The 18,220-nt window shown below is 41.0% G+C and overlaps 2 protein-coding genes across 2 annotated transcripts; both read right to left on the bottom strand.

The window, feature by feature from the left end:
- Positions 1-120: 120 nt before the first annotated feature.
- Positions 121-3,832, bottom strand: ppan (peter pan homolog). The gene is made up of 12 exons (XM_026325969.1): positions 3,617-3,832; positions 3,201-3,371; positions 2,952-3,053; positions 2,810-2,860; positions 2,429-2,599; positions 2,148-2,224; positions 1,799-1,906; positions 1,535-1,658; positions 1,365-1,443; positions 1,043-1,172; positions 786-943; positions 121-701 (listed from the first exon to the last, which is right to left on the bottom strand). Exons 1-12 carry the CDS (start codon positions 3,629-3,631, stop codon positions 304-306), a joined length of 1,584 nt encoding a protein of 527 aa, XP_026181754.1. The 5' UTR covers positions 3,632-3,832; the 3' UTR covers positions 121-303.
- Positions 3,833-4,389: 557 nt separating this feature from the next.
- On the bottom strand, positions 4,390-15,284 carry dnmt1 (DNA (cytosine-5-)-methyltransferase 1). Its single transcript, XM_026324301.2, has 34 exons — positions 15,075-15,284; positions 14,605-14,641; positions 13,883-13,990; positions 13,557-13,797; positions 13,378-13,450; positions 13,207-13,291; positions 13,075-13,115; positions 12,942-12,996; positions 12,768-12,851; positions 12,550-12,659; positions 12,361-12,479; positions 12,149-12,241; positions 11,902-12,053; positions 11,378-11,565; positions 9,784-9,964; positions 9,565-9,662; positions 9,178-9,325; positions 8,952-9,067; positions 8,675-8,876; positions 8,464-8,597; positions 8,207-8,386; positions 7,882-8,106; positions 7,614-7,806; positions 7,400-7,490; positions 7,175-7,315; positions 6,784-7,066; positions 6,533-6,674; positions 6,225-6,391; positions 5,952-6,129; positions 5,616-5,811; positions 5,369-5,532; positions 5,135-5,251; positions 4,757-4,850; positions 4,390-4,671 (listed from the first exon to the last, which is right to left on the bottom strand). The coding sequence occupies exons 1-34, from the start codon at positions 15,119-15,121 to the stop codon at positions 4,634-4,636; spliced, it is 4,521 nt and encodes a 1,506-aa protein (XP_026180086.1). The 5' UTR covers positions 15,122-15,284; the 3' UTR covers positions 4,390-4,633.
- Positions 15,285-18,220: the final 2,936 nt, after the last annotated feature.

Genomic DNA, 18,220 nt, shown 5'->3' with positions numbered 1-18,220 from the left:
TGTTTGTACCTCAATCCCTTTAGCTTGGCAAAAAAAAAAAGTACTTTCACTATAAGCAGCAACTTATTCACGTTTAACAAATTCCTGTCACCATTTACAACTCAAGAATAAAACCATCTATTGAGTTGGCAGCAGATGACAATTTAATGGAGAACTACATTACATCAATAACTCATACAGTGTGAAAACAGAGCACTTTGTTCTCTCCTGTCCCTCTGCTGATTTCCAGCAACACCATGTTGTAAACAGGTGCATGTTGCCATCTGGTGCATTTACTGTCTTAGTCCAGAAAGAGGAATGACTTCAGCCTTTTCCCTTCCTCTGTTTGAAGCCCTGCTTTGCTGCAGCCCCTTTCTTCTTAAAACCCAGCTTGCCTTTCTGACCTTTGGAACTGAATGATTTGTCTTTTTTATTTCCAAATCTTTTGTTCCCTGCAAACTTCTTCTTCCCACCAAATTTATTTTCACCATCGCCAGACTTCTTGGCACTGAATGTCTTTCCTCCGGGCTTCATTTTCTTTTTAATTTGTTTCTCCTGGTCCCCAGGTTTCTTCCAGCCTTTTCTTGGTTTGTCTCTGTGTTGTCCCGCTGGACCATTTCTGTCTTTGTCACTTCTTGATTTACGAGGAGACAACTTCCTCTTCTTGGCAGGCACATGAGACTTTTCTGACACCTGCCTCTTCTTGGCACTAGGAAACATGTCTGCACAAAGGAGTCTTGGTCAATAAAGACATTCAAAACAAGATTTAAAGAACTAGCGCTGTATTGTACAGTAGTTATATTCACCTTCATCTGGCTCCTGTCCCACAGCCTGTCTGTAGTATTCCACCTCGTCATCAGATTCAGCAGCAGCTGCCTGATCATCCTGCATCCCAGGGTCTTCCACCTCACTGTCCTCTTTAGCGTCAGAAAATTTGCGCTTAATGCCTTCCATGCTCCTTTTCCTGTTAGGTGAATAAAAAAGAAGAAGAAAGTTTTACACTTAAATGAAATGAAAAATGGATATGGCACGGGGTCTGAACCATCTTCTAAGATTAACTGACTTGAGCTCTTCTCGTTTCACTTTTTTCTGGGCAACATTCTGCTCCTGCTTTTGCCGTCGATCCTCCTTCTCCCTCAGCTGGACCTCCTTCCTGTTCAGGATCTCTTGTATTTCCTCCTCTGTCTTGGAGACTGCAAACACAGCATACAACAAAATACTAGTTGGAGGTCAGGTTGTACTTAGTGCAGAAAAGCTAAGTAAGCTCTAGATGTATCAGTAAGCGTTTACTTTTTGAGAGAAATCATAAAATTCATACTTAATCTTTCATCATGTACACCTGAACGACAGCGAGCAGAAAGATGGATGAAAGCTAAATGACTCACTAATAGCATGATAAAGGACGTTTCCCTCTCCCATGCCTTCCTGGATCTTCATCAGCTGCAGAGTCATGCGAGGCCCAATCTGACAACAAAACATTACAAAATTCAGCGTTCATTCAAGTGTCATCTAAAGCGGTTTAAATTAAAAGCCACACTGCCCCATCCATACTCACTTCAGTCAAACGGACAGCGCTCTGTTGGGATGCCATGTTGCCTCTTCCAGAGTAGACCTGTGCCAGCTCAGTTATGTTGTGCTCCCCGTCTTGTTCTGCTTCACTTTCTGAAAGGTTCGCCCCCCTGAGAGTGGTCAGAGAGCACAAAACGTTTAAGACGCTCCACCGCATCACTAATTCTGCAGTTGTAAGAGCAGCTACACACTGGACACAGTGCCCTCTGGCCTCAGGGCTGCATGAGTTGTACCTTCACAAGAACCTTACTTCATCAGCAGCTCACTGATATCCTCAAACTTGCTCATGTTGGGGAACCTCTCCTGCAACAGCTTCTTGACTCCACGGCTCATGCCGACCGGGACGACCTTCAGGCTGCTGCAAGTTGGGAACAAGACTGTTGTTAGTGTGACGACTAATCAACCAATGACAGAAACATCGTGACCGTGGAGGCCCATCAGTGCGTTTACTTTGAACATACATCACTGAACAGTCAAGTTACAATCTGTCATCATACGAGCCCCAACCATCATCACAGAATTGAATCCCAGGAAAGTCCTTATAAATGTTGAGTAATCAAAGAATGTTATTATTATTTTGAAAACATATTTTTACTTACTAATGTCGAAACTCAATTTCCTGAGACACAGGGTCGTAATTCAGCAGCACACACCTCTTGATGTTGTTGAGGCTTACCTAAAAAAAATATAAAATCAACATTTCTCACTAAAATTCAGACTTTACTGTGACAGTGCTGAATCGTTTAGGCCTTAAAATGTCAGAAAGCGTTTACTTTTAACGAATCGTCAAGGAGACTCAGAAGACTATACCTTCATCATGCAGACAAGGCTCTAAGCTCTTTTGAGATCACAACAACAAAGCAGTTATGGCAGGAAGTACCTTGTGCACATTGATGGAAGGAAACATGTTTTGGAACATGGTGGCCATGAGTTTGATGTGCATGCCATCACACCCAAAGTTATTGAGGACGAGTAGTGGATGATGTGTGAACTGTTGCTCGTGCATCCTGTGCTTCTTCAGAGATGAAACCACATCTTTGATCAGAGAGTACTGAAGAAAAACAATAAGTTAAGAGTCCTTAGAAAAGTGGAAAAAAAAAAAAATCTTCAAGTTAAACTGACCTTCATGGTTTGGTCACATCAGTGCGTTTACTTTGAAAAAAAAAAAATCACTTAACAGTCAGGTATTATAATGTCTTCATCTGAGGCCATCTGCCTATTGTACTTGTATTTTACTCTGGAGCTCACATGTGATATTTACCTTGAGCACTCGGAAATGAAGCATGGGACCTTTGGGGAGTCGAGCGAGCCTCTAAAAGAACAAGAATTGTGTTGTTAGACTGGAAATGGTGCAAACTTAAGGAGAAGAAATCTGTTTGTTTTGCAGTGTGATGTGCCCTCACCATGCTGATGCTGCTGGAGGTCTTGCTGAAGATCATAAAGTGGGTGACTCCCAGAGGCCCTGCAATTGCCACAAAGTCTTTCAGCACATTCTTCTTCCTAACCTGGTGTGAAACAGCACGATAAGACAAAAAAACGATTCCATATAAACACATTTCAGGGAAACAGCAACACTCACTGAGAAACCTTCTCTATTCAGGTGTCATTTAGAGCAACTTCATGGCTTCAGAATGAAAATCCTTCAGACAGACCTTCAGAGATTCTGCGGTGAAGGGCTCCATGACTCTCCGCATGTCCAGGATGAGCTGCCCCACATTTTTTCCGATCTGACCCCGATGAAACACGAAGGAGTGGGGGACAGTCCCGTAGGTCTCCTCGGCCACATGGTTGACTGCTGCACGGGATTTCTTCTGATTCCTGGTCTAAAAAAATATACATATAGATCCACATATTAACATATTGGTCCTGAGTAAATTTATATGAAAGAAAATTTCCCCAAAGTTAGATTTCTAAAAAGGACAGCCGGTGTTAACGGTATCACACATTCACCACCATATGCAGCTCAACAAACAAAAGGGCTTCGTATTCAACACAACGTTAAACAAGCAGACATAACAGCGATGAAATGCTACAGGCTGAGTTGAGGCTAATACAGGCCGATACTTACCTTTGATTTCCCCATAATTCAACGAGACGTCCCGCTGCTGGATTTAGCCAACAAAGTAAAATCAACTGCTGTTACACTGTGTCTGTGCTACAAAGAAAACTCTCTGGACATTATAACGACATTATATATTTTATCTAAAGAGTTGAACAACTCAAGCACCGACTGAAAGACAACTCTGTCCACATGGCCGTTCTTCTTCGTCTCCTCCTGCTGCTGCTTCCTTCTTCTTCTTCTTTGGTGTTTTATGATACATGGCATCCTCGTGTTGTTTTACTGCCACCTAATGTCTGTAAACATCAAATTCTTCTATTTATTAGCCCAGTCCGTCCTTTAATATTCTAACACTTTCTCAGATTCTTTCCAACTTCTGCTACACTTTTACACCGATCTCTGCTCCTTCTAATTCATATTGTATCTACATTTTCATTACAATATTTCCTGCATGACATAATGGCGTTTTGTTTCTGCACATCCAACAGGGTGTACGATTAAATTATAATACTGCTAAACATTACATGTCCTCACTGTACCTCTCACCACTTTCTTCCACCTTATTCTAAATTTTATGCAAATGCCTTCCTTTGTCTTCAGTAGCCCATGTCTGCTGCCTTTCTTGAATGATCTTCCTCGCATAATAGACGTCCCCCCCCCCCCGTTGCTTCTTTAGTCATTTTGTCTGCCTTCTCATTTCCCCCACGTATCCCCACATGTACGGCAAGCCCTTTTAACATTAATGGATTTTCACTTCAATATGCATTTCGGATACTCACAAATAACCGATTTCATAAGAGCTTTATTTGAAATATTACATATAAAACTACATACAATTTAGCCCAGGAGAGCATTTCCCACCAACATGATTAAAAGCACATTTAAAACACTGAACAGCACTGCACAGAACGTCCATGGTGGCCACTTAGTGACACAATCGATTGCCAGCTTATTTAAAAGAAATGATTGCCTGACATCAGCATCAGGATTTGTGGATCAGATTCTGGCTGGTAGGGGGATTGGCAACTAATCAGAGACATCCATCTTCTCTTGTTTGACATTCTCTGTGGAGGGAAATATACATTTGTAAAGGAGCTCTGCATATTCAAATGTTTCAAGTCAGTGGATATAACAGACTCAGGAAGTCACCTGATGTTTGTTCTTCCTTCATTCTCTCCAAGACACACTTCTTAACCTCCAGTCCAATTGCTCTGGCAAGCGGAGGGGGCACAGCATTTCCAACCTAGGGGCGGCAACAGAAATAGTATGAGAAAATTGCACTCTGACAGTGTAAAGCCTTGCACGTTAAGTGTCATTTTAGCTTTAACAATCAATCTCAAGTGTTAAATCAAATCAGCCACTTGACAGTAGAGTCATTTTTAGCCACGTAGTTTTTTTCCTGTTTCAAAGTCTTTCCAGTTTCAATAATACAAAGTATTATAAGGAGTGCACAAGGACAAGTGTAATTTAGAACTATAAGATGAGAAAAATACTCGCACTTCATGGTTTCCAGGTAAGCTGTTTTACCTGTCTGTGTTTGTCAAGGATGTTTCCAAAGAAGCGGTAGGTGTCAGGGAATCCTTGAGATCGTGCACACTCCCTCACACTGACCACTCTGTGCTGCTCAGGATGCAGAACACGACCCTGGAATTAAAATGGAAGAATTGGTATTCAGAGGAAGCAAATGTGTCTCAGGCATCAGTTCAATTCAGTTTTAATTAGAATATGTTTGTCCAAACGTGTTTTATAAGCTGGGCGTACCTGCTTGCCCATGGGTTCAGGGTTGGTGACAGTTGTGCTAAAGAAGCCGTCCCACTCCAATCTGCCATAGAGTCCAGCCCAGTGATTGTGGCGGTTACCAGTGTGGGGAAGACACCACGGAATCAGGGTGTTAAACTGCCTGTCTGCGGGGTCACAAGGCTTCCCTAGACAATGCATAAATATTAGCATCAGACATGTAAGCCTCTGTTCATTTCCATTATTCAAATAGAGAAGTAGACCTACAAACCTTCTGCACAAGTGCAGACACCTCTGAGTGCTCCAGTGCTGCTGCGTCCATTCTTTTTATCAGAGTGTGTATAACGCAGTTTCTTGGTCATGGTGCCATCTTTCAGGCGAACCTCAATGTTGGGAAGATCTCTCCAGTCGGAGCCTGGAGCCAAGGGAATGTGACGCATTCGACCCTCTACGAGAGCACTCATGTCCTGACAAAACAAAAATCCTTAATACCAATCCTTCATTTATGCGTCTTTACCATCAGTTAGAGAAGCAATACAACCTTAAGAACAGCATAGCAACATCATGTTGATCTTAGTAGAAAAGAAAAATGTTTGGGACTGCTCACCTTGCAGATATGATCTCTGAGGATCGGCTGATATTGTGTACCTCTGATCTGCCTCTGAAACCAGGACTGAGGCTCCCCGTTGTAAGAAATCTCCAAAGCAGCTGCTCCATTGCGAATCTCTGGCAGGTCAGACATAGTGTCTCGTACAGTGATGGTTCTGTAGATTCCTCCATTACCTCTGTTGGACAACATAAAATTCAGTAAAGTCTTTCAATCATGCAGTTCATTTATTATCTTCTTGAGAGCTGAAAAGATTTGTGTTGTGTCCATTACCTTGTGACATTACTGATGTATTTCTTTTCATCGACTACCACACTCAGAGAACAAGCTCTGGGAGCAAACACATGCAGGGGCTCGGGATAGCGAGGTAGCTTCTCTCCAGGAGCAGCAGCCAGAATGATTGCCCTGCGGCGGGTCTGGGCAACACCATACTGACCAGCCTAATGAGGGCAGCATTATGTATGTTAATGGTTTATTAGTACAGTGGTCTATGTTATTTCCCCAGATCCAAAATCAGAAGCTCCAATTTGGAATAAATAGTGCCCAACTAAAAATGCAACAATCAGTATAATTAGACCCACCTGAAGGACACCAAAAGTACACTGGTAGCCCATGCGCACAAGACAGCGGAGAGTCAGCTTCAGGACCATCGAGTTTTTGAATGAGACAAAGTTCCTCACATTCTCAAGCAGGAAGAACTTGGGTCTATAGTAATCACAGTAACTGCAAGAAAAGACAACCTATTTCAAGTGTGCATTTTACTGTAAAGTAAAAAAAAAAAAAAAAAAAAAAAAATTTAAAATGGATGGAATGACAACTTGCTCCTACAGACCTGAGATAGGAGACCACAAGTGAATTCTTGAATTTGGAATAAGTACGAGAGTTGAAGCGGTTCATGCCACTGAACCCCTGGCATGGTGGTCCTCCACACAGCATCTCCACATCACCTTTCTGAGGCAGCTTCTGTCCTAGAGAATTAGTCTTCTCTCCAGACATGACCAGCTTCAGCAAGACGTTGCAGTCCTCAGTGAACACTGTGGTTCCAGGGTTGTTGAGTCTAAAGGCCTGTGCTGCAGGCTCCCACATCTCTATGGCCCACAGAGTCTCCGAGATACCTAAAGGACACCGGAAGTTATGTTTTCAGCAATGTATCTCATTCCATGTATGTCGACATTTGTGGAACCACGCCTATACTTAATGAGTGGCATAGAACAAGCATTTACCAGCCTGATGGAAGCCTTCAGAAAGTCCACCACAGCCAGAGAACACATCCAGCGTGCGATATTTAGGCACTTTAGTCATCCGTGGCTCATTCTGAGACTCCTGTGGTTCCTGTGCAGCTGATGCCTTTCCTTTTCCTTTACCTTGTTGACAATATGATCATTGGACTATGATTTCAGAGATCCCAAATTACAGATTCAAAAATAAAAATGATAAAAAATGCTTACCTTTCCCTTTGCCCTTTCCTTTGCCTTTATGAACAGCAGAGCGAGCGTGATTTGGGGGGTCCTCAAAGCTTTTTGATTTTGCATTATAGGCCTATGCGAGAGGAAAATGTATAAGGAATAAACATTCTGTATCATGTTTCCTGATTTTCAACTGTCTTTTTAAATTTAATATCAACCAATTATTGGATTCAAACTGAAAAAGCTGTTGTGTGACCTCCAGGAAATAAAACCGGTCAGGTCCACCACTGGAATAGTCCTGGACTGATTCATTCAGGTCTTCTCCATATTCTACTTGACAGCGGCCGAGCACCTCAGCCATGCTGACAGTCACTTCTTCATCACTCCAGTACAGCTGATTGATATCTGTATGGTAACTGGCTTTGACACCTTTGTGAGTGTTCTCTGGCCTGGGAAATGAGAAAAGCATTTGTTACTGAACTAATCTGACAAATGATGATCAATTTAACTGTAATGGCTCTTACCTGTAGAACTTGTAGAGTCGCAGTTTCACCTCTGACATGTCAGGTTTCCCGTTGCTACGCCTGTGACAGAAGATCTCCTTGATGCGTCCAACTCGGAAGGGCTCTGGAGCATCCAAGTTTGACCCTTTGATATAGTCTGAGGATTTCCGGTAATACTCGGGATACAATTCCTCATCCACATCCTCTTTCCTATGTGAGCGCTTCACTGGACTAGCTGGCTTCACACTGAGAGCCAAGAACAGAGGCATTGTATTTGTATGGGCAGAGTATTGTATAAATTAGTCATTAAACAAGCAATGTACACATTTAAAATAACTTCACTCACCTGAAATTAAAAGACTCAGGGGGCAGGTAGACACCATCACCCACCCTGAACTGCTCCCCCTTAAAGCAAGCCAGAGCATACAGAGCCCTAGAGTCATTTTGTTCATTTTCTTGGGGTTCAAATACATGAGGAACCTCCTGTTCCTCTCTGTCTTTATTTCGGGTACAACTGCCACAGAACCTGAAAGCAAAAACAAAGTTAAAAATTAAAGCAACACTCATATTCACAGTACAAATACAGGTGTAGATGGTGCTTACTTGAACTTGCAGTCTTCTGATGGTGTCGTCTTGGGAGGCATCTCAAAGCGGGCAAACTCTGTGTCATACCAGAACTGATAGAAGAAACTCTTCCCATCATCGTCAATCACCTTAAGGTCAACATCAATGCCACCCTAAAAGACACACATACATGGGATCAAGACTAAGAAAAAACTAACACACAAGCTGACCTGCTGTTAAATTCACTTACCTCCATGAACCAGTTGTTTGATGGGGCCTTATACATGACATTTACTTTGCCATGGACATAATTGAGCAGCATGTCTTCACACTCGTCCACAATGACGAGCTCCAGTGGATCAGAAGACTCTCCCAGCACTGTGTGAATCCCACGAAGGAACCAATGGGCATGGAACATCTTTCCATTGATGTCCTCCCAGAGCGATGTGATCCTGAGGAGGAGACAGCCATTTGGTTTATACACTCTACTCTAACAAAATGTTATCAGGGTGTCTCTCATGTCACACCTTGCCAGATACAGAGGAGTGGTTGGATCCTCTGATGAAAGTGAGACACAGTCTCCCACCTCCAACACTTCGTCATTCACAGAGACCTTGTTGTAGTACTGCTTCTTCCCCTCAGTCTGAATGGGACAGGAGAAACACACTTACAGTAATACACACTACCACACTGCTGGATTTTTAATGCTTGACAGGAAAACAATACTCCAACTACCAAAGAGGAGAAAAATACCTGAACAGGTTCTCCAATCCATGTCAACTTGCACTGGGTCTGCTTCTTCCGCTTAGCATGGGAAACCTTTTTGGTCTTTTCCACTGGAATATCTTCCTCCTCAATGTTCTCGTCATCTTCAGCCTCCTTTACAGCAAGGTTTGGGCATCTAAATGGTGAAACATATATTGGTAACAAACGAATTAAGGACTACAGCTGAAAATGTCCCCTGTCCCAGTAAAATGGTAAAATCATGTCTGACAAATAATGTCCATTTTGTTTGAAGGTGCAGGTGCAAACAACTCAAACTGAACAGAAAAACAGCTCTGTCCTCTGGAAACAGACATTTAGAAACGCATTTAAGGGCTACAGATTAAATAACAGCATATTGCTCAGAGCCATGCTCACCTTCTGTGCTTGCATGCTTGTTTACTTTTGCCACTTCCTCCAAATTTGATCATGTCCTTGCAAGCTGTGCACTTGCCACAGTCTGGAGATTGGCAAACCTAAACACAGAGAAGCCAGTATAGGCTTAAACTAATAGAAGTGGAGATGACTGACGTTGTTCAAAATGTTTTACAAATGCATACTGAAACACAAGCTGCATTCACTCTTAGATCCACTCACCTCACAGACACCACAGCGCTGTCTTTTGACTCCGCTCTCTTTATCGTTCTGCTCTATCTGATCAGAGAAGAACGTGTCAAAGATCTGGTAGACCAGCTTGGTAGTGGTGGCTTTGGTTGGTCCCTTGCTGTCCTTCTCTATCTTTGTTGGGTGACGAATGGCCTGTCTTCTAGCAGCTCTCCTGCCATTAGAATAAAGTTTGTGTTCAGATATGCGGTTCATTTGGCTTTGTACAAATACCTCATGGTATGTGGCACGATGGTGTTATAAAGCCGCTGGCCGTCAACACACTATGGCATCAGGCCATGCAACATATGAAACAAGCAAATAAAACCAGAAACACAGCAAAGATGTAAAATGCAGAGTTCCCGTTAGATGCAACTTTCCAATAAAGTTCTTCCCAAGCACTCTGGCCTGCAGAGAAAACAGTAACACTCAAATTACAACTAAAGTAATAGTTAGCAAAACATCCTTTTAATTGGAGAAGACTCCACCTATGATTCTTGTCCCAGTCATTTTGCAAAGATGTAAACATTTTAACAAGCTATTTCCCACCTTTAAACATGTAGGCCCAGGAATATTTAACTTCATGGCTTTAACTATTTCCTTTTGAGACACTTCTACAACAATCTAAATTTATCCTGCCTACCCATCATGTTTTTGGCATTACTTGAGCCAAGGGGAAAGGCTGTGTTACTGAAACGAACATAAAAAAAAAAGGAAATACAATTAGTCATTTCATCAGGGCTGTTAAAGCTTCTTACATGACAATACATATACACATCAAATACAGAGCTTTTCTTAAAGTTCTTTTCAAAACTAGACAAATTTTTGGAAAACAGAGTCCAGAAAACTCAGTGTTATATGATGAGAATTCAAATGTACTATATTAACTAACACATATGACAATGTAAAGCCAAATAAATTAAATTAGAAATAAGATTCTAGCGTGAACTCTGGTGTGATGCTTTTTGTCCACGGAGCTTCTAAATGCTTCACACTAACACATCACCATACAAGCTAAAGATGCATTCACAACAAGGCCTACCTACCAGTACAGCAGCATGCTGCATTAGGAAATGTCAAAGGCATGTTAGACATTAGGGAGAACAAGAGGCGAAGAGCACAAATACAGGAAATTAAGCAAATAAATAAAAATAACATGGATAACATCATCTTTAAGCATTTGTGTTGTAAAAGAGTTGCTGCTAGAGGAACTGGGTGCAGCTGAGAATGGGGAGTTTGTGCTTAAATATGCAGCATGCATACTGTTCATGTTTTCACTTTGATCTAAAAGTAGTTAAAGATTACTTGTAGAGGATGACAATTTCAAGTACTTAGCAAAATATTTGCTTAAGTGCCAAGAGTCTGCAGATTACACTTCGCAACCAAGACAGAACACCCAGTCCCCCACCTCCACCTTTAATTTTTAATTAGTGACGTAAGGTGATGTGATGTTTATGGCGTCTAAACCTGCATACTATTCTGTTAGTTTAGGAATTAAGTCGGTGCATCTGGCTCATTCACTACTTTAAGCTGGCAGCATCATCATAAATAGAAACCAAACCATAATCTAATCATTTCTTGGTCATACCTCTTCCCTAGAGTGACTCCTGCAAGCTTGATCAGGTCTCTCATGCAGGGAGTAACAATAATGGGCTGCTCATCAGAGTCACCAGCCTCATCGTAGCTCTCCACCTGCTCCACCACAAACTGCGCATGGCGCAGCAATGTGTCTTCAGTGAAGCAGTTGAAGTTTAGCCCTGCAGGAGGCACGGTTGTCTGAGGGAGGATGCAGCAGAAGTTGGTCAATATCCTGGTATCATACCCATACCTAGTACATTTTTACTAATGATTTAATCATTCACTAAATGCAATTGACTTATGAGAAATGTGATGACTTGTTTATACCACTTTCTGAATATCCCTGCCTTCCTAAGTGATTCTTCAAATGCGAAGTGCCCAGTACAGAATACCTCTAACATTTCCATAATAACTGAATCAACAACAAATGGCATGAGCACATTAAGAAAGGCCCAGATAAAAGTCATCACAGCAGTTAACTGTTCTATCAAATAAATAAAACACTGAAGTTGTTCTATTCATTTAAGTCCTCACCTCAATCTTGTTGAGCAGGTCTTCATAAGTGGCATCAGGATTCTTTTGGAGGAATTCCACCACTATCTTGCTCATATAGATCTTCTCCTGCATCAGCGCAAAGATGGGTGCATATTCCTCACTGGGCTGCATCAGGATATAATCAGCAAAAGCTGGATAATGAAGACATCAATACCAACCATTACTACTTTACATATAACAAGAAAAAGAAGAATGCAGTCAAAGTTAGAACCGAAGGATTCACTACCTGTAGTGAAACCAATTAAAGCCTTTTCACCACCATCAAAGCCAGTTATCCACCAGGCATTGATGGGACCCAGTTTTTTGGCAGGAACACCACCTGGAAGGGGGGAGAGAGGAAGAAACATGCACACACGCCACACATGTAAACATCTGTTTTGCTGAAGAGGTGAACAAAAATAAGGTATAAGCAACATGAAGGATGCATTCATTTCATACCATCCAAGCAAGGGTTGTCATCATATATGGGTTTGACGACACAGCTGAAGTAGAGCTCCACATTTTTTTCTATTAGTCCAGAGTCAAATGGACAAAGGTGGCCATGTTTGTCATACACACTGTAAGACATAACAGTTAATATCATAACTAATAAAAACCATAGAATGTGAAAATAAATAAATTACTTACCTGAAGTTTGTAATCTTGTGCTGTGGCAGATCCTCATAGCTCTCAAACCCATCCTCATTTGAGTCAAACAAAGAGAGGCGCTCATCTGTTAACATTTCTGGTTCCTCTAGCTAAAGAAGTAAAGAGGAAAAACAGTTGACATGCACCTAGGGAACACAAATGATATTTTTCAAAATCTTTTCACTTCTTGAGTGACCATAAACTTGACAAATTCTCACCGCATTATCAGGATCCCCTTGAAAGAATTTGAGATCAGAATCGTCCAAGTATTGTCTGCAGTCTTGACATTTGGGGGGTGGTGTCTTAAAAATATAAATAAACCAAGAATATACAGACTGTCATGCTAAAAAAAAATGTTTTAGTTACAAGAGAGCTAAATGACATTTCATTACCTTTACAGCAGCAACTGGTTTAATAATCTCGCTCTTCGATTCTATTGGGGCAGCACTGCATAAAAAATAAAGTATCTGTAGATTCAATTGTGTGACTTTCATTATCATTAATGATCAGAGGGCAAAGGCTTACTTTTCACTGGATTCCACTTTGAGACGCTTCTCCTCCCGAGACTACAACAGATAAAGTGTACAGTGTCATTTACCAAACAGTGAGAATTGTACCAACTCTTTAAAAAATCCCCACTACATAAAAATGCTTCACCTGCTCAATATCATCATCATCTTTCTTCAATTCACTGTTTCCATTAGAAGCTTCTCCATTCAGGTCTTCAGACTTCCGCTTCTGACTGTAAAAATGTCAGTTAAACATAAAAAGGTCTTGCTTGCAGAAAAAGTGAATGAATTATAAGGAAAAAGAAAAATGTATACGTACACTTTAGAGAACATTGACATGATGGTTGGCTGTTTCCCACTATTTCTTGTAACCCTAGTACTGGCTGGAGACTCTATTTTACACGAACGCACACGAGAACACACAATTAGGTTTTTTTCCCCTCCTACACACTGAACTTCAGGTCATCTCCATTTTTGAATACAAGATCTTAAACTTACTCTTGGTGTCAGAATTTGCTTTGCTCCTGCGCCCACCCTTCCCTTTAGAAGCAGTTGGTGACTTAACAGTCTCATCTTCCTCTGGTCCACCCATGGTTATATCTTCACCATCCTCATCTTTGTGGGAACCATTTGTAAAGCCATTTGTCTTTCCATTATGCTCAGCTCCATCAACATGTGAGCCATTTTCAAGGTTAAGTTCTTTTCCCAGTAAAGTCTTCACTTTAGAGATGTAGACCTCCTAAACAAAGCACACAGCGGATATCACATCACAGGAGAAATGATTTGCATTAGTAATGATTTAAGTATCTGAAAGAGTCACTAACCATCGAGATCTCTGATTTTTTCATCTTTTCTTCCAGGCTGGTCAGCTGATCCTGAGCATCAACATGCAGGAAGTCCTGCACCAACCTGAGCTTCTCCTTCACATGATCCTGGAATGCAAGAAAAATTGAAAATGCATGAAATTGAAAAAATGTAATTTTTAAAAGATTGTTTTTGATTTGATTAAACTACCCTTTAAAAGGTCCAAGAAAAAGGGGAAACAAACAGGAAAGTACATATCTCAAACAATCACACAATACAGTTTGATTGATGAGGGTTGACAAACATTGTTGCTAGTAGCTTGCCTAACAAATCCCTTTTAATTTACCTGCAAATGTAAAATTACAGATTACTGATGTGTAACAACACATGACTTACATAAAAAAAATGGCATCTGTGGAGTGACAGTGTGTGAAGCATTAGATCCAAATAAGTTTTATACTATGCAGGACACCAATGAAGCAGCTGGGGGCTGTGTCAAGATTACTTTATGGGTCTTAGTTAATTCATCTCGTATGGAAAGACTCAAGCCTAAACACTGTTACTGAAACAGACCATAAATGAGTTAACCAGAGTCCAACTGAGGCTGGAGCTTCGTCTTGACACTGGCCACTATACCATGAACCTCCGGCCACGGTCAATGGTCACTGGAGCCCAAACTAACAACAGTTAGCGAGTAAGTCATACAGAGCGTTGTGCTGCAATAAGGAGAAACAGGACTCACCTCGTCTGAACATCCATCCTCCTCTAGAACCTGCAGCCTGCGAAGAACAAGTCAAAACAACACTACGATAAGTGGAATAGATCATCTAAATTCGCATACGCTACCGAGCCTGTAGCTACAAAACCACTGCGACAACGAGCTGTCAGAAACACAGAGAGTAAAACTTCCTGAGTGGCGCCAAATTTCACACACTGCTCCATCCATTGACAGGCTAAGATGCTAACTGGCTAACGGCAACAAGGGGCTATGCGGCATCTGACTGTCAAGCAGCAACAAGCTACCAGCTAGCTGTTGGTGCTAGTACAAACAAAAGGTAAAAGCAGTGACCCTGTTCATGACAAGGAGGGCACCCACGGAGCAGCTGCGTATTCGGGCTTCACTGATGGTGCCGTGGCTTTTGGAGTCAGACAACAAGCTGCAGACACACTCCATCACCGGGATATTATTAGCATTCTGCTTACAAACATTACCTTTTCCTGACATCCTCTGGCAGAGACAGGGAAGTCCTGGCTGGCATGGTAAACAGCTAGCTAAACGTGCAGAACAAAAGAAATAAAAACCGCTTTAAAATCAGTTTAAAAGCAATAAAAATCGCCGCTGTTGACCACAGCACGACTCCACAATCACTGCCTGGCGCGTGCTGTCTCTTGCAATGGACGCTATATGCAATTCGGGCGCGCGGGCCGTCTTTTCGCGCGGAAACCCGGGCGTTTTGGACTGTACCACCACAATGATCTGCGGGGGAAACTATCTAAACGTGAATGTAATGTGTCCTTGTTAAATAACCGTTTACAAAACGAAACACCTAGTCTTAAACTATAGAAATGATAAAACACAACCACAATTGTCACGTAACTGTTTTTATTCTAAATATAATTATCTTTAAATTAACAAGTAACTTAACTTACCCCTAGTGTTTTCCAGATGTTGTAGACAACAGACCAAACGGACGTTTTGTTTATTAATGAGCTGTACTGGCGATACAGTTCTGCGTTTGCTATATGTATTTGTGTATATATCCATGTGTACCTGTACTTCAATAGGTACGCTTATAGTGCAGTTTAGAGCTGTGTTAGTGCAGGTAATACCTGGAGATGACTCATGCTACACTGTCTTTCATGCTATATGTAGATTCGAGCAGTAAAATGCTAATCTATTGTTTGAAAATCAATGGGCAACTATTTTCAATAATATCCAATCAATCATTTGCAAGTTCCAGTTGCCCAAACATGGTGATTTTCAGTACTCCTCTGTTTTATATCGCAGTTAAGTGGAGTTTGGAGTTTTGGACTGTTTGGACAATGTAAGACATTTATAGAAGTGACCTTGGACTCATTATAATATCCTAATAATCACAATCATAATATGCATTTTCATAAATTCTGTTATTTTATACACAAACATATTAAGCAAGTAAATATTAAGCATGATTAATGGAAATAAGTGTCAGCTGCAGCCACAATGTAGATATAGATATAAATTCTATCGTGGGTTAGTAAACGTAGTTAAGAAATGGAGGGAACAGCCACACGGCTAGTTATACACCTGTTGTACCACAAGGTGGCAGTATATCATTGAAAATCTGAAAATAGACTTTTCACATTATTAAATCATAGTTTTGCATCTTCTAGGTGTCATAGGCCACCAAATAGGCAACCTTTACTGTCAGTCTCCTTACTGACAGTATATATAGTTCTCTCTATAGATTTATTTTTATTGATTAGTGATCAGTTCTCCATACTAAGACATTATTAGCACATTTGTGCCTTTATGTATGTACTATCATACTATGTTATAACTGACATAACCCAATAAAAATTCATGTGTACGTGTGTTTTGGACCATGTTGAGCTTTTATTTGTTACGTTTTCCAACTTGCCCTGAAAAACTCACATCAGACTTACGTGCTGTCCGAAATTTTTGTGTTTACAGCTTCACATACAGGTTTCTGATCCTGATGTCATGTCCTGTAGGGCACTGGAAATGCTTGGCAGGCATCCCAGCAGCGCAGCCTCCTGGGGCTGATTTAGCCAATGTTCCCACCCAGGAATCCTGGATGTCTGACAGGAAACAGGCCCAATTCTCCCAAGGCCAATATATGTCTGCTTCTCCTCTTGGCCCAAATCCCCCCCTTACCCCCAAATCTCTCCCATGGCCATTCTTTAGACTTCTCTCAAACTAACTTACAAATAGACTTTTTTCACCACACCCATTTTTCAACCTTTCTGCACTCTGCCCAGCTTCCCATCATAGTCCTGTCTTAATTTAGCCTTTAAGCAATTGAACAATTTTATTTGGTAAGAGAGCTATGATTAATGGCAAGCTGCGTTTGCGTACAATTATCTGCTTTCATGTTGAAGCTGGTGTTTTCCTGACCTTGTCAGAGCATGTTTGGATTAAATGATGTATTTTGAATAGTTCTCAGATACAGGCACAATAGGGAGGCATCTCAGGACCTGCAGAGCAGCTGTAATTAATTTTGTTTGTACAAACACACAAATGATTTTTTTTTCATTATTTCATTTATTTTATAAAAAGGGAATGTAATTAACAAAATGTTTATGTACCTACATTAGTGTTTCAGATTGTACCAATTTAACACAGGCAGCTTGCTACTGGACACAGAAGGCTATTGCACACAAGACATTTCATACAGCATAAATCATACATACTGTACAAAGACACACACATACTTACAAACATACATAGATTTTCATTTATCATAAAAAATCTGAATCGGGCAACACAATGAAGTGATAGGTACACAGATTAAAATACCTCTCCATATGAAAAAAAAAAAACAAATAGGCGAAAGCAAACATCACTGAAGCTGCCAAAGTGCTTTTCACCATTTAAACTTGGTAATCTAAACGTAAAAGTCAATATCAAAAACACTGAGGGAGTTTTAAATGTGTGTCTTTGGGAACAAGGTTAATGTAACCCTGAACAACAGGAACTGGACAATGAAAAACAGGACTTCCTACAGTTGAAGGAAGTTGGATGTTGTAGAATGTCAGAGGAGGCAAGGGGCCTTTTGCAAGATGAGACAGATTTACATCTTAAGTTGCACATGGCATACGGTTAGCAAATTAAAATAGGACATTCACAAAAAAACTGTTGTTCATGGTGCTATTTAAGACTTCACAGTGAGTGACCTACCACGTCCATCCCACTTGCTGGTCGTCAGTGAAATTCCAAATAATGATCAATAATACTGTCAACGGAGGAGCACCTGCCCCAAACACTTCATACATACATTCAGCCTACTTCTCCAAGAGGAAGGCATTAACAGGGACAGCACATTGCTGCTGCGTTGCTACAACACTGTAAGGACATAGGTCCTATTAGTCAAAACTGCTAGACAGCTGTCAATGAGTAAAATTAATCAGTGCCAACTCACTTCAGGAAATGTGCTTTCTGATTAGGCCTTCCTCAACGGAAATTGTTGAGTTACAAAAGATAACAGTAAAACCAAGAGAGACAGAGTTTGAAGACAAATGAGGAAGAGGTGTTAGTGATGGAAACTGGAGCTAGAATATACTGTATTATACACTTACAAATTAGTTAGAATTTCATGCATTAAATGTAAGCAGATTATGTACGTTTTTGTAGGTAA

Source organism: Mastacembelus armatus, chromosome 8, assembly GCF_900324485.2.
Source record: "Mastacembelus armatus chromosome 8, fMasArm1.2, whole genome shotgun sequence".
Classification (NCBI taxonomy): domain Eukaryota; kingdom Metazoa; phylum Chordata; class Actinopteri; order Synbranchiformes; family Mastacembelidae; genus Mastacembelus; species Mastacembelus armatus.
The sequence above is the reverse complement of the archived record's forward strand: the minus strand, read 5'-3'. Positions and strand labels throughout refer to the sequence as shown.